This window comes from Halyomorpha halys, unplaced genomic scaffold, assembly GCF_000696795.3.
Source record: "Halyomorpha halys isolate HHAL.00 unplaced genomic scaffold, Hhal_1.1 Scaffold928.1, whole genome shotgun sequence".
Classification (NCBI taxonomy): Eukaryota; Metazoa; Arthropoda; class Insecta; order Hemiptera; family Pentatomidae; genus Halyomorpha; species Halyomorpha halys.
In genome coordinates this window covers 367,742-389,717 of record NW_027116508.1, presented here as the reverse complement: position 1 = coordinate 389,717, position 21,976 = coordinate 367,742, and the positions used below count along the sequence as shown (strand labels likewise).

At 29.5% G+C, this 21,976-nt stretch overlaps 1 protein-coding gene across 5 annotated transcripts in view; it reads left to right on the top strand.

Annotated features, from left to right (window-relative positions):
• AdamTS-A (ADAM metallopeptidase with thrombospondin type 1 motif A) overlaps nucleotides 1-21,976 on the top strand; it is a 500,044-nt gene that overhangs the window by 261,161 nt on the left and 216,907 nt on the right. The window contains exon 1 of one of the 5 annotated variants that reach the window (XM_067053271.1): nucleotides 20,847-20,921. The exons of the other annotated variants lie outside the window; for them this stretch is intronic. Coding sequence (XP_066909372.1) covers nucleotides 20,918-20,921 — 4 coding nt within the window. The 5' untranslated portion in view covers nucleotides 20,847-20,917. Of the gene's footprint in view, nucleotides 1-20,846; nucleotides 20,922-21,976 lie in introns of those variants that run through there. 5 annotated transcript variants of the gene reach the window in all.

Sequence of the window (21,976 nt, the reverse complement as noted above, 5' to 3'; positions counted from 1 at the left end):
GCACACACGGCAGGTGTTTGCCTAGGCTTGCTGCATTCTCCAGATTTGTGTTGTTGGCCACACTTGACGCACCTAGGTAAGTGATGGCAATAATGTTTAGTGTGGCCATACTCTTGGCAATTGTGGCATTGTACTATTGTTCTTTTTGGGTAGGGCTTTTCAACTATTACCCTGGTGTAATACTGTAGCACTTTTAACTAAATCAACAGTGTTTTTTCTATAATTCTCGACAACACACTAATATAAATTTTTACAAACGGAAAAAAGTGTTCAATTTTCTCATATATTTCATTGTCTAACAAACCGACAGATACGCTTAGAATTTTGAAGTGAATTTTTACATTCGACAAACTACTTCTCTATTTTAGCAGTATGTTTAATCCCATACATTAACTTTGATTTTTCCAAATTTACTTCTTATTCCTCCGATTTGTGGTCGAGCGTGTTGTGGGACAAACTTTCACGTGTCAAAAGCGGCGCCGGTTCAAATCCAGCTAGGGCGGGTTGACTTTTAATAACCTCGGACCCTGTGGCAACAAAAGGTCGATTACCCCTGAGACAACTCTTCATCCCTTCCACAGGTTGGAGAACATAAGGACATTAAACCCAAAGTACAAAAAAAAAAAATAGTATTTACTCTTGACAAAGATCTGCATTAACTACACCACTTTGAAACTCTTTTCAGGTTAAGAAACTTTACTTATTTACAATTTCAAAGATAAATTTGGTATCTCCTTGTCTCATTAAAAAGAAAAGGTTAGTTTATCCTAAAATAAGTTTTATTGGAGTAATTTAGTGCGTCTTGCCATTCGTTTGCATTATTATATAAGGTACAATTATTTTTCTGTAGAGAAATTAAGATGTTTAATTTTAACTACTCCATGGCGAGATCATGCCGGATTAAAGGATTATTTATTTGGTTGATCATTACTGAATCTTATTAAATTATTATATAAATTGATTTTTTTTCACGGGTTACATATTTACAAGTTTTGTTTTCTTGTAAATTATATAATATTTATTTAACTGTTTCAGTTCATACAGCAATGATTTCGTAATATTTAAAAAAAATCGTTTCGTAACCAATAGCTGTTGATTGTAGATTATTATTGGATCACATTATTTATTTGAAGTGTAAGAATTTATTTATATTTATTATCCAATAATTATTTCGCAAATTACTTATTAGTGAAGAAATAATCTTGTGCAGTATTATTAATCTTATTCCATAATTTATTCATTTGTAATCTAGAGTGATAATTGATTATTGAAAGACCGGCCGGTCCAGGGTGATCGGTCACTAACAAATTCGGAACTTTAGCAATAGACTATAAAGGCCGTAAATAATTTATTGTAATCAATTTAATAAATTATTGAATTCAATTATTTATTATCAGTAATACTCTTTTAAATTTCAAATGCATGTGCTTATATCCTGGAAGGAAAGCTTATATTAGGAAGTGATCAATTCATCAATTATTTCTCGATTTTTTTTTTAAATGTAGATTTTCTTGCTCAAATGCTTAAAAATAAAATTCTTTATGGAGACTGAAGAAATATACTAATTAATATATAATATATATAATTAAAGATAATTAGAGATTTGTAATAAAATGATGCTGCGAAGTTAGAGATAGATTTATTTTAAATATCCGGAAGATAATTTACTGATTTTTCATTGACTTAATATTACTAATAATCCCAATTATTGGTTTCAAAATAATTATTTTGTCATAACTTTAACTAAATCGTTCAACACAAAGACCAAATATGAATACATCTATACATCTGAAGTTGGGCTCTCTGATTACAAAATTACGTCCCAACCAAGAAATCCTATTTCAAAATATGGCTATAGGATTCTACGATTTCATGAATACCTTCAAGTGTCATAAAATATATATTACGTCTATATCTTACATTCCAATAATGTAACATTTCAAAATCATGAATGATGTTTCCATTGCCTAATACCGGTCACATATAGTAGTCAAGTAGTTTAGGGGTTTGCGTTAGTTGGACCTGCTATCTTTCATCTCCATTTTTATACAAATCGATGTGACAGTCGATTTTTATGGTCGTTCAATAGTAGTAATCAATAGAGAAAATTGATATGGTTTGCAAAACATAATTCCATTGGCTCTTTATATTTAGTTCTTCTTGTAACCAACCCCAACCGCTATTAGCTTCCATACGCAGGGACGCCCGTAGCTCAGGTTGTTGAGGGGCAGGTCTTAACGATCTGAGAACTGCGGGAGGTGCCGGTTTGAATTCGGCCTGGAGTGTTGACCTTTTTCATCAAGTGGTGGTCCCATAAAATGAAAATCTTGGCCTCCCCCTCATGTCTGAAATAACCAAGAAGGGGGTCATAAAAAAATACAATATGGAGTTTATTTTATTTTTTAATTCAAACGCTTAAAAAAAGAAATATACATTTTTAGTTGAGCAATAATATTTTAAAATATATTTATTCACCTTATAATGAAAATGTCGCTGTTTGGGTTTTTATTGTTTATTGAGACAGCTGCTCATTCGATTCGTTGAAAATCCTCAAAGTAGTTTACCACAAAATTTGTTATAAATAACAATTGCAAAACTAGCTTTATATAATCTATATTTTTAATGTATTTAATTAGTAACTGTTCTTTACGAATGCGAAACGTGGCATCTTTAACTAAGGGTAGAACGGCGCCTCAATTTTTTGAGAATAAAGTATTGCATAAAATATTTGACCCGAAAAAAGGATGAGTTAAACGAAGAATTTAGAAGGCTGCACAACGCCGAATTGAAGGAACTGTACCTAGTAAATATAATTCAAGTGCTAGCATTGCGACGGTCAAAATGGGCGTTAGTAAAGAACAGATCTCTAAAATGTTAATTCGGTCTGAAACGTCCAAAGAGGGGGGGGGGGAGTAGCTCAAAAATCTAGTGAGAGGATTTCATCAAATCTGATTGTGTAGCTTTGGTTTTGCAAGGGCATTACTAGGATGTATACAAACGGAAATTGGTTCCCTAAGCATTTATTATGATTTTGAAACCTTGGAACAAAATAGGCTTAAACAGGAATGACTTATAAAATGTTAGTAATAATTCCTTTTTATTTATTTATTAGAATTGGTCATTACCAATAGGTTGTTTAAAATTAGCACCGCATGTACAGTTGTTTGACTCGGGGTCAAGCGTATTTCTTCGATTGTGAACCATTCTCAACCCGGAAGAAGTGGTGGAAAAGCAAGCTGTAATTGGCTCCTGAGTGAGGGTGTATTTTAGCGTGCGGGCCTTTGGCCATATCGGGGTTCGCTTCCTCGTTTATTGGCACAAGGTTACGCTCCTTTCAATGTCAGGGCGGGATCTGAATGTCATCCGGTCCGTGCCGAGGCTAATAAGGGTACACTTAATTAGCTTACTGTCAACCTCATGAATATAAATAAATAAATGTACTATAAATTAACATGCAACTATTTACGTAGTCAATTTATCATTAGGTGCATAAGGAACAATCCACAGTAATACCCAGGTGCTGTAAGTGTAATATTTTGTTAAATTTAAGGTATTTATTAAATAATAATTAAAAAGAATAAGCCAAAAAACCTTATGAACTGCATTAACTAAACCTTTTTTTAAATCTAAAATTATATAGTAGAGAAGGAGAAAAACTGTATTCAAAAACTACAAATATGTGCTGCCCAACTTCATTGTGTTAATCGCTACACAGCTTACTTATTCAAGTCTAATTAAACAATTTTTTTTTAATCTTGATACAAGTATAACAAGTAAACAATGTATAATAATAGTTTATGACTTTTTTTCATTGCTTTGATTCTTTTATCTTTTTATTCTTTTTCATTATTGTTTTTTCTTCTTACTATACTTTTTTTCTCTTTCTTTTTTTTTTCTTTCAACCCAAAGTGACTTCTCTCCCACCCCCCTTATTTTCCACTTTAACATAAATTAAACACACTTAAAATACAAAATACTACTAATATTAATTTTAAATAAATATGTTATAAACTCTTTGTTATGTCATATAATTGATAAAAATAATTAAAAAAAGTAGTGATAGATAGATATATAAATATTCATAAACAAAATAGGTAAATAACAAATATCTATAGACAATTAACTAATATATGTAAAAATAGAAAAATAAATATATAATAAATATTGAAAATATATGCAAAAGTAATAAAATAACAAGTAAAATATGCAATATATGCATGTCATCGTACTTCTGGATGATTCAATTACTCATCAGTTTCTTTCTATGTGATGGTGGATGATTCCCAGGGAGTTATTTCAACATTTTTATTTAACTATATAAAGATTTCAAATTTGTTTATTAATATTTAAAGAATTATTAATATTTTATTTCGCTTATTATTCAAATTAGCCTGTTATTAAATTCTCTCCTTAATTGTTTTATATTTCTGTAATGCACAAATTGAAATTTGACCGTGTATTATTTAAATCAAATTTATGTTTGTAGGGTTATATATATACATATATATATACACACACACACACACACACACACACATATTATTGATGGTTTGTATTCATTTCTGACAATTCAACCCCAATTACAGGTGATATTCAAAACTGCTTAACGGATACATGGGCGTTAATGAAAAAAAATCCAATAAAATTATTCAATGAAAAATTGATTATGACAGTCTTCCGATAATGATCGTCAATAATCTGTGAAGAGACATCGATTTTTAATATCTTTAGATCGAAGGATATCTTCGTGTTTACAGCAATTTTAATTATTGTTTGAATTTCATTTCTCGGTGAACATAGTCCTTTTTTAATTTCAATTTTCGATAAACTGAAGTCGAAGAAGTTTAGGCGTCACCTTAGAAACCTAGGCCCCCTAGTATGAAGACTTGACCCGCCCACTCTGGTTAGAATACGTAGCCGACAAACCCGTTTGTCAGAAATGACCGGTTAAGAGTTACAAATAAAATGTAAGGTTTTCGATAAACTTCGGTTACTTTATTTTATGATTTAACTGTTTGCTTTTAACGTAATAACATTAGGTTTACACATAAATGCTGCTATATTAAATAAATTTATTACTTTTTTTTTTCTTTTTAAATATGCGAGTGTGTGTAGACCTGTGTGTCCAGTTAGGAAGATAAGGTAAGAAGGTTTGTTGAGTTAAAAACTACTACTAACTTAAATAACTACTCTTAACTTAAAAAATATTAATTACAATTTTTAAATTAAAAGGTCATGGTGAAAGAAAATATTAATTTTGTGCTAATCTCAAAGCAAAATAATATTATTAAGGTATGTCATAGAAATTGCCATGTGCTTGAGAAAGCATAGGGTTGAGCAGAATTACTCTTGTTTTTCTGTATTTTTTTTCTTAGAGAACACCACTTTTTTTTCCTCTTCTTGAATTATTTTATCGGTGTTTAATTTAAGGTGAAAAAAAAATTTTATAACTTGAATAGAAATGTGTACGCTGGACCACTCCTTTTCTGTTTCCGTTGTAGCTGTATCGGAATAACGATGTCTCCTTGATTTACTATATTCTGGTGACTCCTATACAAGATAGAAATAAATTTTATGACACTCATTTACCATAGGGTCGTTGTGCGCCATAAACAGTGTTGCTTCCCTCACAGTAAATTTTAAGTGCCATATCATATTTCAAGACAGGGGCATGGAAAGTCGGCGTGGCACCCGAGGAGATAAAGGGTCAATGCAATCTCTACGGCTGTTGTTCAGAAGTTGTAATTTTTATAACTGCTTGTACGATCTTAAATTATTCCCTTGTTAGTGACAGGTTTAACATTTTTATTTGGTAAATCAATTTCCTTCGTTTCAGCTACATCGGGTCAGGGAGGCTTACAGATGAAAGTGGTATTTCTTTTCGGACACAGCACTATTTTGTTTGAATAGTGACACATCTGACAAAAAAAAAAGTTTAGGTTTTATTATGAAATGAATGTGTTTCAAAGATATTATACTGGACAGGGGTTTCTTTTTCTACTTTGATCCCTCTATAGACTATTCCAAAGCTACTAGAGTTGCCAAGAGTTAACCAGAGTATATGATACAAATTATATAATACGTCAAATACAGATTTTTTTGGCAGATGTGCTACTATTCTAGCAAAGCAGGGATGTGTCCATTCAAATTCAGTTGCATATAACATTAAGATAAACTGAGCATTGCGTTATGAAAAAAAAATTGGAAATTATTTTAATAGAAAAAAGAAACTAAAGCGATTTTATATAGGAAATTATATTTTATAATACACAAATAAAATTCATTTAGAAAATGTAGAAAAAGTTAAATTCGGTTTAGAGGACCACCAGAATTGCCTACGTGAAATGACCTATAAAAATACGCTTTTTTGGCTATAATTTTATTTCGGTATTATATAAAAAAATAATATAAAATAAAATAAAAAGAATGGTTGCATCATGACAAAAAATTATAGTGCATCTGTCGATTTTATGATTTACATTCAATGAAGCTTGATTACTAGTTTTAATTTTTAATTTCTAAAGAGGAGAATAGCACCCTGAAAAAACTAGTATTAAAATATATCAGTTAGTTAATTACCATATTTATTTGTTTAGCCTTTTTCTAAATATTTATACATTATCATAAAAAAATAATAATGAAAATGAAATAGAAAGTACCTGTATAAGGAGCAAGTAAGTAGGCAATACCATATGCTATAACTTTATGAGTTCCGACATCCTTATTCATTTATTTATTTATTGAATGAAAAATTTTCACCTACAGTCAAAATGCCCAATTATAGAGGGTTAATTGTTTCAGTATTATACGATAAATCGATTGTGATTTTATAAAACATATAAATATAATTAAAATACATTTAAATACAAATGAAGCATTTAAATATAAATATAAAAATATATATATATATATATTGTTAAACAATTTGTAATTATTGTATGACTATGACAAAGTTATGGATTTTCCATAAAAACTTTTTTTATATAAAAAATACTATAAAAGTTTTAATAAATTTCCCAGATATGTATTTTTTAATATTTTCAATTTTTTTAAGTTTTACTCGTGCGTCAGCCAAATAATGTCAATAATAATAATGATAATAAAATATATTGTGATCCAAATGGAGTCTTGACCATAATCTTATGAGGCCTTTTGTCGTCACAACACTAGGAAATTACTGGTTACTTTATTATAAATCTTGCTCATTCTATTTTACGTTGAATTGGCTCACTTTTTTGTCATTAAATAAATATACTGTTAATAAGTCTCGTCCTTTAGTGGGTCCCCCTTCTTTTCACATAATATTTAGTTAATCTTTAATTTATTATTTATTAATTTTTCAAGTCAGCACACAAATTATTAAAACTATAACAATAAATTGCCTATTGATATAATTTAGAAATTGACATGGGGCAAGCCATATACAGTACCTGCAATACCACGACGCGACTGCTTTTATTATAGAGATATGTTATGAGCTTTTTTTAAAAGCATATATATTTTGAAGACGAGCATGTACCAAGTTCATTCAGATTAGGAATGAAAAAATAGAATAGATAAAACAGAGTATAAAGAAAAGAATTTGTTTAGGACTGAATAAACTCTGTTTCTTAGTAAAACATTAGTTTAGAAAAATGCTTAATAATTAATAATTAATAAGTGCAATAATTATACAGTATTATTACTGCACATTTTATTATTAAAATGGCTTGATATTACGTTATTTTATCTGTTAATTATTAATTTGTATTAATATCGTTATGTGCAATTGTGAAAGTCACATCAGTAAATTTTTAGATAATTTTGTTTTTTGTCAGATTTGAAGTATTAAATTAAAATTAAATCTGTACCTCGACAAACCATGGAGAGTCGGAGGTGCAATACTTTGGAAGTACTGTTACTAGACCAACGGTTGTGCAAGGATGGGATTTTACCAGAATCACGCTGGACTGCCAGACTTTTACACAATTAAGAATACTAACTTCATGAGGCTGGATGTATCCTGGAGGGCTCCCGAACCCACAGAGTTGACTCAACGGCTACAGTGGTGACTTCAAATTTTGCTCCTTTGGGTTGGTTGCTTTTCAATTTATTTTTTTATTCTCTTCTCAACATCAAGAAAACCTAACTGAACCCTAATTGTTCCTTTTATATTCATAATTAGTAAGGTTTCTTATTCGGTTAGGTTATCTTGATGTTGGAAAGATATTAAAAAACTAAATTAAAAAGCAACGAATCTCAAGAGAGCAAAATTTGAAGACACTTTAATATTAATAGGAAGGTTATTAATTTATGTAAATTTACTACGAATTGGTTAAATGAAAGCTACTGTTTTTTTTTATAAAACGGTTTTGTTCAAGAAGTCTTGGGACCAATTTTTCAAATTCCATGAGGTATCGTTTATAGTAAAATAGATTAAAAACTGGGCGTTTTATATTTGTAAGGAGTTATTTTTAAACAATATTATTTATTTTTGACTAATTCTGTAACATTTAGGGTATACAATTCTTCATAATACAATAATTATGAAAATAATTTAGTGTATTAGGGTTTTTTTGAGGATTTAGAGGAGTGAAAATAGGATTCGATAGGAGTTTTGTACTTATTTCTTTTCATCGCAAAAGTATAAAGAAATTTTGATTGTTTGTTGCTGTAGTGTTTAATTATTAAATATTACATCAGCTTACTAGCTTCTTGTTTGGATACCAAAAAAATACATTAGTTAAAATATCAGCTTCATTATTTTGGAATGACTATCACGTGACTTAACCCATTCTCTACCAGCAACAGCTTCATTTAAAAAAAAAAATATGATATACATAATATTTCTTATGAAGGGAAAATAAGACCGAAATGCTAATATTATGCATTTATGATCTCGAGGTGAATGAGCTGTTAAGTTATTGGACTACTTTGCGAACACAGCTTTTTAGTGATCAAGTCAATTTTAAAACATAGTCGCAGGAGCGCGCCTTAAAATTAGAAGCGACAAATGGTGGGACCCTGTCGCTGATTAATTACTCTAATAGCAATTGGCAATAAATTATTCTATGTTTAACGGTAATAAATTAAATCAGTTAGCTCGCTTCGTTGCAGCTAAGGTGGGAAGTGGAAAATTGTTGTTTTTTCTTGTAGCACTTGTTAAGTGAATAACTTAATGACCACCTGTTTCTGCGTTATCTCGATGCGGTTAAGTTTAATGTGACTACATTATGCAACATGACATCAACATTATTTAAAGGCCGTGTAATTTCAATTACCGCCCCTGCATTTACTTAAATTGTCCCTTATACAAAATATATGATTATACCATTAGCTATAAATATTCAAGTCATAACAATCATTTGTAAGTTAATAATTCAGGTTACAGATAAAAATACTCAAAATAAAACATTCAAATTTTAATAGATACAACATTTTTTGCGCTTATATGGGCTTGATCAACTTTTGACGATTAATTTAGAGGTGCTGTTTTGTAGCTTTTATTTCGAATTATTTTTATTTTTCCGTTTGATTATTTAAATGTAACCACTCCATTTATTTAAATAGAACGTTGAACGACCGATTCAACTGAGCTTTTAAATGAGTGTGAAACCCTTTTTTTTTTTTTTACAGTTGTTCGGATAGAATTCTATTACATATTTTAAGTTGTATTGTGTAATATTATACATATATTAAGTTGTATTTTTGTAATTTATTTGTTGTTTTTTATAACTGTATAAAAATATATAAGTACATTTGCTGTAGGTGATATAATGACATGATACAAACTTGTGGAGAATCTACCCATTGATAGAACTGAAATAACATTTCTAGAGGAGAAGATCTCGAGGCCATCTTATTTTCGCCTAGGAGGATTGTTAGGTAATAAAGGAGTTGCCAGGTTAGGAACAAGTGGGTTTGGGAAGTTTATCGTGAAAGGATAGGTATATGGTTCTGGTCAAATCAACAACATATGGAACATTGAGATATTTTTTTTAATTATTCAATATTTGGCTATCAATTTAATAAAATAAGTATTACGTTTGTGAGCATTATTAACTTTTATTATTTATCGGTCAAAAATGGAACGATGTTTTAGAATGATCCTTACTGATGCTCTTAAAATCCTCCTTAGTCCTAGCACTGCAGCTCGCTCACCTCTAAGCCTTTAAGCCACCACTAAGCCAGAAATTGGACCATGCCCGGTTATATTAACGAATGGAGGACTTATCAGGAAATTTTATTGTTCAGAAGGGTCGTACTTTAGCGCCATGCACTGGTGATGTGTGTGTTTGTTTTTGACGAAAGGTTTTTTTCATATAATTGATGATCTTAAAAACGATTATAAAATAGAACGCAAACAAAACGAGGGCTGTTGTCAGGGTAGTTAAAATAAACCCCTTTTGATATTTCCCATTCCACGTATACACAAACATTTTTTCCGTATCGTGACTTAGCTGGATGAGACTTCCTGGAAGCTCCTACTACCAACTCCGTTTCCATCTTCTTTATCGTCGCTTCCCTTGGGTTTGTTTGTGCCTGTGACCGCCTTCCAAACAAACATCATTCCTTTCCATCTTGCTCTGATACATAAGGCATGTTTCTTCTTCCCCCTTCTTCCGCTCTCCGCTGCCATCAGCATTTGTCTTCGTTCACAAACAATCTTCCGCTTCCTTTTTCTCGAGGGATATCTAAATTTATGAGAATCACATTCTTACTAAGAAAAGATTACGGAAGTAGATAGTTTCCGTTTCTATTAACACATTCCTTAGAAATTATTGGTAAGAATTCAAGTACCATCAGCGAAAAAGATGATATGAAATGATTTCAAATTGGAACAATAATTATCTATACTGTCTAAATAGACAAAAACATGTTCCTGAGTTGTCGTGATTTTTTTATTACAAAAAATAATTAAAAATTAATCTTATTTCAAAAGTATTGTATGGTTCATGGTTTATAAAAGCACGTTCCAGCGTTTTTTTCTCTGTGAAATGTGTTTTAAAAGCAAAAAATATTAATTTAAACATTAAACATTGAATTTTGACTCGATACAAACTTCGCACAAAAAGGCCAGAAGAATTAAACAGTCTTAAACATTTGACTAGTATTGTTGTTTTTTCGGTTCTCTACAAGAAGGAATAATTAAGGATTTTGTATCTTCTTTGTAATCAATCACATAAATAATATTTTCTATTCATTGACTAATTATTCAAATAAAATGTAAAAAAATTAATATTTATTGTGGGAGCGACACTACTCGGACTATTTGTACCAATCAGTAGAAGTCATTTGTCTTTATTAATTAACGAAATGTCTTCAACATTACAAGTTGTTAGTCACTTCTGTCCTTCTGCCAATTAACTATCGAAGGTTCTTCTTTCTTCAAGATGTTTCTTGAATGAGTCCCCGAGGACTTATAGAACGCCCACGCTAAGGTGATGTAACTCCAAAGCAAACCTTTGACACCCCTCCCCCACTTCTGATTATAGAGTGTAATCCTCGCTGTAAAGACCTCACTTCGTTCATTTGTTTCTGACTTTTATGGAAGCCGTTGAAATTTATCAACTTGTCAGTCGTAATAGCGATTATTCTCGAATGTATATTTATTATATGTTGAGAAGATGCTTTTGATTTATGTTCCACGACAAACTCTTATTAGCTCTTTTATACCGTTTCCATGAGAAAAGCATTAACCTTCGGACTGCTTGTAAATTTAGTCTTTATCTATGCACTTTTATCGTCAAGTACCTATCTCCAAGGCAGGCGTGCCAAGCATTAAATGCCGGTAGTGACAGCCGTGCATAAATTATACAATGTTCAATCGGGCGAACTGTCTTTTTATTAAGTAAATGGATGAAGTTGTAAATTGATGTTGTGAAATTTGCATTAGCAATAAAGTCTTGGTGGAAATATGAATTCGAAGTCAACAGCGTCCAAGAGTCTAATCATTTATTTAACTGCCGAATTGATGAGTGTTGTTTAGCCAACTAAATTATGTGAATCGAGGAACGGCAAACCCCCGTGACTGATGAAATGAGAGTGGCTTTCTTATATTTTTGATGTATTGTTTTTATGCCTCTTGAAGAGTTTGTTTATTTTTAAAAAACACGATGAGTTTTCTATAAAAAGTTAGTAAATCCACTGCCGAAAAGTAAACTTTTTTAGATTAATTAAAATTGAATACCTAAAATTTCAATTTTCACCTGTAAAATAGGTGTTAAAAAACAGCATTTTCAATAATTTTGAAATAATAGCTTTCCTAAAGTAGATTTATTGGCTTTCTATAAACACTTCTTAGTTCTTATCCTAGGGCGAACTGACATAGAATTTTAACGCATGAATCTTAAAATTCATAAGAAAAAAAAATCCCAGAATAAAACATTAAAATAGAACAATTTTTCTAAATATATTTCAAAACACTACATATGAGAAAGAAACTCAGGCAATTTTTTTAATTCCAACTGTTCGGAATTGAAACATACTGGAAGATTATTGATTGACCGTGTGTATAGGTGAATGGAATATTGTCCGGGTGCGGTAAGAAAAAACTCAAATAGTAGATAATTATACTATTTTATTGAGCCAACGTTTCGCCCCACATTGCAGGGCTTCGTCAGGGCTGTTTTGACGGCAGTCAAAAACAAAGTCATTGTTTTTGTCATTGTCTTTGTTTTTGACTGCCGTCAAAACAGCCCTGACGAAGCCCTGCAACATGGGGCAAAACGTTGGTTCAATAAAATAGTATAATTATCTACTATTTGAGTTTTTTTTTTTACCGCACCCGGACCATATTCTATTCATCATTTTTTGAAGTGTTTTTTTTTAATCAAAAACTTATTGTTTAATCGAATAACCTATGAGGATTTTTTTTTAAGAAAATGTAATGAAAATCATGTTATCATTAATTAAAATGCTTACTTCTTACATGCTAATTATTCAAGTATATATTTTTGTAAACATTTATGTATAATGATGTATTTATTGGTTATTCAATAAATTGCATATTTAAAACATTTATTAAAATATGACTGCAGCTCTTATAATTTTTTTTCATCGCCTTTGATGCTATTGCCTATATAAATTAATTGGTATCGAACGCTGTGAATTAATTTTTTAATGATAACACTATCTTTCCACTTTAACATACATACTTCAGATTAATTTTCGTTTATTTTTTACATATTCTAATATGTTCTCTCGTATATTTATATCGCCAATTCATAGCCCTTTCTACTTTTAGCTTAACATTTCGTTTTATTATATGTTTATTACATGGTATAACTTGTTCAAAGGTTTTATTACATAGATGGCAAAGTCAAAAATTTAATTATAAGTGCTGTTCATGTTAAACGGTGAACTCGAACCAAAAATGAAATACGTTTTCTTCCATCAGGTATTTATAGAACTTTCGCCAGTTTCAGATAATTAATGCCTTTTTATTAGCACCAAGCTCATGAAAGTTTGTCATAGCTGCTTGTAAAATTAACTGGTAGGCTTCGAGTTTCTATGGTATCAAAAAGTTGTTAAAATACACCTATTTAAACAAATAGAATTTGAATTTCACGGTCAATTCGAATTTTTGTTTATTAAGGAACATAAAAAAATTCACTCCTTACAAGAATTATTATTTATTTATTTTTTTCGGAACTTTGTTTATTATGATTTGTATTTTAGGTGCGCTGTATCTGAAGTTTAGATTATTTTCTTAAATCTACTTTTTTTTTTATTTATGATTATTCTGATATTAGAAAACAATTTTGTTGTATAATTTATCTTCTGTTAATTGTTATTTTAAATTTATTGTTTTTTAAATTTAATTTAATAATTTTAATTAATTTAATTATATAAATGTTCAAGGAACATGGGATCATGTTAGTAAACAGATTTTAATCTGAAGACTTGTTCTTGGTACTTACATAATTTTATAGTTTTATTACAGATATTTTTTATAATATCTGAATGCTTTCATATTTTTCTCTCTTTCTTTTTTATTGTTTATATAAACGGAATATATTCCTTTATAGAAAGCTAAAGAAATATATTTCTCTTGTGACTTGATGAAAGGAAACTGTGAGTGTGGTAAAACTCTACTTAAACTCATTTTTATAATTATTCTTAGTGAAGATTTGGAGATTGAATTAACTGTGATCCGTAATGATACAATTGTTTGGTTTTTGGTTTGAGCCAACCAACCAATCTTTAATCAGGCACTAATTAATCAAAATACCAATAATTTCTTCTCATAGAGGTGTGTTACTAGCGTTGTATTTCATTTTATAACGTATCTTCCCTAAAAATTTCGTTTCATTAATTCCATGGCTGTAGCTAAACTATAACAGCTGAGCTGGACTCATTACAACACCTTATAAAACCACAAAGCAATCAAAGAGAGATAGCACAGTAATGTATATATGATGCATTTAATGTATTATATATGTATAAAGTACTAATTTTTATTTTAATGAAGGGTACGAAAAAAAAAATACAGATTATTTACTATAAATCTAATATTTAAAAATTAAAATATAATGCTTCGTGTTATTCTATTTTTTCACTGATTATAGCGCAAATTTAATTAACTGAAAGCAGCAAAAAATTATTATACTAAAAAAAAAAAATGTCGCATCCTTTTAGGAAGAATCCACTACGTAGTTTCTCAACTGTTGTTATTTTTTTCTAAACCTTGGAAATCTTTTAAGACTATCGATGTTAAGTTGCTCGGGGAGAAGCACTAATGAAGAGGTATGACTAGACAGAAGTTGTTATTTTTAGTCCTAGCCTGTTAAGAGGTTAAGAGAACACTCATGTCGACCTTCACCCACTGCTTTAGCCGCCAGGCACTACCCTCTTCGTCTTCCTACAAATACAACTGCTATCGTTGCCCAAGGTTTAAGACCTTCTGACTTGGTCTTTTAATAAGATGACAATACATAGTTTTAGGAATTGTAGTGGTAGGAACATTATAAATAAGAGAAATGTCTTATTTAATGTTGCCTAAATACATAGGGTAGTTACCAAATACGACAAAAATATCAATCCATTATTGTATTTATAACGTTAACATACATTTTTAACTATGATATTTTTTAAAAATAATAACTAAATATAAATTAGATATGCCTTTGTGTTGCAATTGTAATGATGAAAGATGATTCATTAAGTACACTCTTTATTGGTCTAAACATCAATGTTTATTCTGGAACAAATAGCAGAAAATTACACAATTATTGTGTACAAAAATACTGTTGTTGTTTTTTTTAATAATTTTTTATATAGCATTCTCAACAGTAAAAGCACTAGTGACAACGCAGACGGTGAGTAAGCGCTATAGTGCTCTCCTGCACACAGCGGATCCCTCCCACAACCAATCTTAAATGAATCTCTCAATAAAAGGATAATTATTTTTATTATGTATACATATTCCTATTTTTGTATTATGTATTAGTTTTTGTCTGAGATAATAAAATTAATAGAAGGTTGAGAAAAAAAAGTTTCTTTAGCCAAAGAAAACACACACATAACTAATTATTCAATCATATGACGACAGGTTTCAAATGGGTTTGCCACTAAAACGAATGAAACATAAAATGAGTTATAAATAAAAAAAGAAATATACGAGTGAAATAAAACTATTGATAATAATTTCGGCAGTGGCAAACCCATTTCATTGTTCGTGGTTTTTAGCGATTTGCACTTTCTGCGCAATTCAGATATTAAAAAATATAAAATATCTTTAAAATATCTGTATTTCTTAATGTATGTACGTTTATGCTAAAATTATGGTTTAATACTGCTCATATTTATTACTTTAAGCTGATTCCTGGTGGAGATGCAGCAACTATTAATATAATTTTTAAAAAATCTTATTTATATTACTAATATACAATAATTATAACTAACGAAATTTTAATATAGGAAATGAATAAGGAGGCACAACGTTACAGAGGGCCAGGGAATACTGTTATACACAATGAAGATGCTATTTTATTAATGATAATGTTAATTGCTAAAACTGTTAAATATCAATGTATAATAAAAGCTCTTTGGGATAGATAGTCCTTGAGGATAGCCGAGTTATCCGAAAATTTGGATTTATAAGGAAATAAAGAAGGTTTTGAGACTTTAATTTGGATATTTTTGACTTTATTTAAACAATTAAATAACGATGTTAAATTTGAATAAAATGTTTATCAAAATGTTTAATAAATGCCGTTCATTCTTGACGTCAAAACGTGAACCAGATCGGTGATTTTCAAATTAAATTTTACTGTTAATATTAACCACCAATATTTAACATGAAGAGTGAGTATGTAATAATATATCTTTTTCGGTTTCTTGAACTCTTTTTATAAGCAATAAAAGATAACAAACAAAAAAAGTTGACTGTAGAACCGAAGAATTCGCTGTCTAATGATAAAATAAAAAACCTGAAATCTTAATATCATTTGACACTATTATTCTATAGGTAGAAGGCACCTTCGATTTGACATCTTAACAATGCACATTCGAATGTCCACTTGAAGTTGCCTGACAAACTTGGCTTGCTTGATTGCTTCTGTCAATACATTCCTGTCATGAGTGGGCGCTTTGACGACAATAATAGGCTAATAGCCCACAGCTGCCTGTCAAATTTAAGTGATTTTTCACTTATATTTAAGTTTAGAATTCAAATTCGAATGCTAAAGCGCTTTTCTGCTCTGTCTTATGTTAAATAAGGAGCGTTTATTAAATCACAATACATATTCATACTTCATTCCTGTTCTAAAGCCCCATCTCTTTGTAAGACATATGATTGTATGATGGAGTATGATTTTGAGTTTTTTTGTAATACACATTGTATTAAAATGAATACTCTTTAGCTAATCTTCTAGAATTTCAACAAAATTCATCTCGTTATTATCTTTGAAGTATTTAACATTTAAAGCAATTTTTCATGATAATCCATAAGTTAATAAATTTATAATTTTTTTTTAGTATTATTAAAAAAAAGTGATCCTCATGCAGCTGTCAGAAATGACATGAATGATGAAACTTTAAAAAAAATAAAATAAAAATCAGAAACCAGATTGTCCTCTTGAACATAACCCAAATATTTTTTGTATAATCCTGTCTCTTTAATAATGGTATTTGTCGTTCATCAACTTTGATGATTAATTTATTAAGACGGGAAATCGTATTATCATAATACTCTTAATCTTTACTATTTTTGTATACATATATACTGAAGATATAAAATGAAAAAAAAAAAGTGATTTTGAAGTTACTCGTACGTACAATGTTCAGAGTTGTAAGCATTTTCTAGAAAAATCTGATTCATAATGATCAAACGAACGATCGTGTTCATTCGTTTGTTTTTAGTATTGCATAATTAAATCATGGGTTGGAATAACATTTAATAATTTTCTAATTGTGTAGGAAAGATCAAATAATGTCTGTCCCCTTATTTTGTTATATTAATGATATCCTTTGTTTCACATACAGTGCACTATTTCAAGCAAGATCACCAAAGAATCACAGGTTGTACTATATTTTAATTATTAGTTTAATTCACGTCAAGAATAATAAAATATGATTAAAAAAATGTTAACATCCCACCAATATTTAAATTAATTTCCATACTTAACTATTAACTTCATATTTCATTTTAATTTCAAAAAAACATTTGTGAATAAATACAGTCCAAAAGTAATTTAAAAAAATATAAAGTGAAAGGAGACAAAACATTGTTAACTATAAGTGAGTAACACAGTTGATTATAATGAATTATAAAATTACACATTTCACCTGAAAAGCGAAAAAATTATCACACAACGTGAATATTTCGTCAAACGATCATTTATCATTTCAGATGAAAATTTATTATCCTATTTTCTTCTGATAGGTTTTAACGTGATAACATAAAATATTTTTTCCAACCTTTAGTATATATTTTTATTGTGTAATATTAAATTATGTCATATTTATCAACAATGATAATAGGGATCATAGCTCATTCACACCATATTTACAAATATACAAATAAAATGGTAATAAACAAAATAAATAGAAGTAAAAAAAATAAAAATAAATAAATAAGTGAAAAAATAATATTACTAATTTAAAAAAGTAAATATATTACCAAGTTAAACTTGAAATAACCTTCTGAACACAATCATTCCATAGAATATTGATATTGAGAACATGTAATTTATTTATTAATCTTCAGTAATAAGTTCTTAAAAAAAAATATTTTTTTTTTTACTATTTTTATTATACGGGTTCTAATATATAATTTCTCTAACGTTTCGGAGTCCATGTACAAACAATTTTATCGCATCTAATATTGTTCCCAGGAATTTATACATATAATTTTATTTTACTTTTTTAAAGACTGTTTCTTAAATACAAGAGAAGCAACTCACGATTTAACAATCATTATCATACTACATTCAAATGCCTTGAACCAATTAATAAATTGAGTCTTTTATAGGATCTAGATATAAATTATAGGATAGGAATATAGAATAAGAAAACATGTTAGCGAAAAGTTGTTTTCCCTATTGAAAGGATTTAATTAACACGTTAAATCAAAAATAGACAATTTAATATATCTGTAGTTTATACTACTCCGATAGTCTGTCGTACTGAAATTCGTTAGATATTTATGTTAGTTTCAGTACCAATGCATTGCTTGTTAGGGACAATGATATTTATTTACTTAAAATATATAAAAAAAAAAAAAAGATATATAAAATAAATACAAATTAAAGTTATCAGTTCAATCTGAATCTTTGTTGTTTTTAAATAATATTTTAAGACCAAATACTGTCTTAGGTATGAAAAGATTGTTTAATTTATTCCTTAATCCTTATTCAGACTATTCTCATCCTTAACGTCGTTAACTGTTAGTTATTAGTCGTTGCAGCACGTTGTAATTTATTTCACACATCTCGACAAGAATTCGCGTAGGTTCTGCTTACGTTATATGTGAAGGTACCACATTCCTATGCAGTGAATCAATTGGATTGTAACTTTAATTTCTAAAATTAAACTGTTAAATCCTTACACAATGGTGTTTGAAATTTTTTAAAATTAGTCCGTTTTATTTCAAGAAATATTTACTTGACCGGAATAACGAAGATAGAACTGTTGTCTTATATTACTTTCCTTATTGTGGGTTTTGTTTCCTTCACAAAAGAATTTTAATCGATACATGATCTAAAAATGATTTCGTGCTCATTTACTACTGAATATTTTGAGAATCTGACTTTCATAATACTGGCATTGCCATCCTTAGATGTTTCCTCTGATTTTTTTTTTTTTTTGTGGGGGGGAGAGGAAGGGGTATTCATGACAATTTGATAACTCTTCTGCGTAATGTAAAATAATTAACCCATTTCAGCATTTTTTTCCGATTTTATTCACACTATTTAATTTTTAAATCCACTTACTTTGATTAAACCATGGATGTTAGTAAAAATATATTTCTAAATTAGATTTAATAATTTTATTAATAAAAATATAATACTAGAAGATCGCTGATTGACGGTGTGTAGTAATAATAAAAGGAAAGGTCCGGTTGCGGTCAAAGAAAAACTCAAATATTGATTAAACTATTTACATTGAGCTAACGTTTCGCCCCACGTTCCAGGGCTTCATCAGGGCTAAAAAAGATACAGGTATAGATCACTATCTTCTAGTCGAAGTATGGAGGAAGTAGTATGCTTTAAAAAACTAAACAATGATTATATTTTTATTCAGAGGAAAAAAATCTGTCAAAAATAATCTCCTATAAACTTCCGATACCTCTTTAGTTCAGAACTGTTTTAGCCTAATTCTGAGATACTTATTATTATGTCCTAGACTAATTATGAGATGTATTACAATACTTTTAAGTATACTCTTATCTGGAGTTAAATTGCTCTCCTGTAAATTTAGACAAATACGACATATTGTGCTTTATCACTGAGGCACAGAAATAAAAATCCGGTACCATAATTTTCACTTACTAACTACTTATGTCTCCCAAGTTTACTGTATTGGTGAGGTCTTTTTGTTTGTTTTTTGTGTCAAGTTATCAATATCTTTGTGATTTTCAAGAAAAAAAAAATCTAAGGGCCAAAGAAGATGAAATTCCGTACAAAAAATTTTTGTTTTTCTGTTGCTATAAAAGTTCTTATTTAAGGGTTTCTAGATGTGGGACGAATATAATTTTTTTTTGCCTAGAAAACAATAGTTAACAAAATATAACGGAGCCGTATTCGGGAAAGATCGGATCATCTCGGATTTCTCATTCAAATCTCTATTTTTCTTTTTTTCTCCTTTAGTATTCATTTTTTAATGTTTGGTATTTGTCTATTGTTGGTTATTGTTAACAATGAAAACTTTTTCAAATAAATATAATAAAGTGTAATTTATAGTAAGATTTTTTTTGAAAATTGAAAGACCTCTCAGACTGTTTTAATGAGGATGAGACATATATAGGTTTAAATACTAGTTAATTGCTCATTTATTTACTGAAGTTCATCGTCAGAACCCTTTAGGAGAAAATCGAAAAAATGTGAAAAATCAATTCTATAAAGTAGTACTTCCAGTCGGTTTATTTTGGCGTAAAAGTTACTGTCACATCCCAGTATGTATATATCATTGTAAGTATGTACTTTAAATTTCATACAACTTTTCGTTTCTGAGCAAGGCTTTTTACACTTACATTCGATATTCGTAACCATCTATTGTAATTCATTCCCTATTTTCCCTTCATATATGACCTCGTAAACATATATAATATATCTTTTATCTTATACTTTATGTTTTTTATCCTATTAACTGGGACCTAATTGCTCGTTTCTGTTACAGGTAAAGCAACTCTAGTTGTTCAAATAGCTTGTTCATGATCCGACCCTGCGGTCAATCGCCTGCTTAATGCCATAAGCACCATGTAAGACAAGATCGAATGAGTAAGTAACTGCTTGAATTATGCCATTAATGCTTTGTAACAACGGTTGTTGTTCTAAGTAAGTCATAAGTCACCGTAAGGGATAATCTTGCTTTGTCTATTGCATACCAGAGCTATGCACGATATCCACAAAAGGCTGTCTTTAAGGACCTTGTCTGAGAAGGTAACTTATGGTGTTTTATAAAGGAAATTCCTTATAAAGATGTGAAGTTTGATCTTTGATCCTGTCAGTAATGAATGTGGCCTAATGTTCCGTATCGGTATTTTATCCGGGCCCGTGGGGAAATGGGTTGCATGAAATGTCAATAGTTCCATGATAATTAACTTCCATTCTTGTTGATTTATCACCCTTTCCTAGAAAATTTTATGATGGGTATATAAAGTTAAAAAACCTTGAAACGGATGCTGTTCCGGGTTCCAGAATGTCTCCCAAGAGATTTACTGAAAAATTATATTCCTCAACACAAATACGCATATTTTAGACATTTAGTTACCTAATAGGGTGTGAAGTTGTGGTGTCATAAATAACAGGTTAAGGTGTTATAATAAAAATACTTAATGATGTTAATATGAAAATAATTCTGAAAAAAAAAATCAACCATAAATTGCATAGTAGAACGTACATTCTTTTGATTTGATGGACTTAACATGCTCTGTCACTTTTAATTTTCTCTTTTACCACTGTTGATCTAAATACCTGAATATTGATTTAGATTGTTTTACGTATGGATTAATTTTTTTTTATTTTTTTTTTTTTGGTATCATGTTGTTTATCCCCGAATAGTTTTGCACCTTGGTTGCGAAGAAACGTTCTGATGGGTAGTTAAAATACCTGTTTAAGAAATCTCGATCTCTTTGCCTCAATATTATAAGACTATATGTTTTCTGCACGAATCCTTTAATGTAAACCCGAGCAAACATCTATTCATTGCGAATGAAAACCAGCGGAAACAATCCCATTTAGCTATATAATCTTACTTTGAAGTAGGGATGGGATATCGAAAGAAAAATATCGATATCGATATCGGATAGCAATATCGATATCGATATTATATC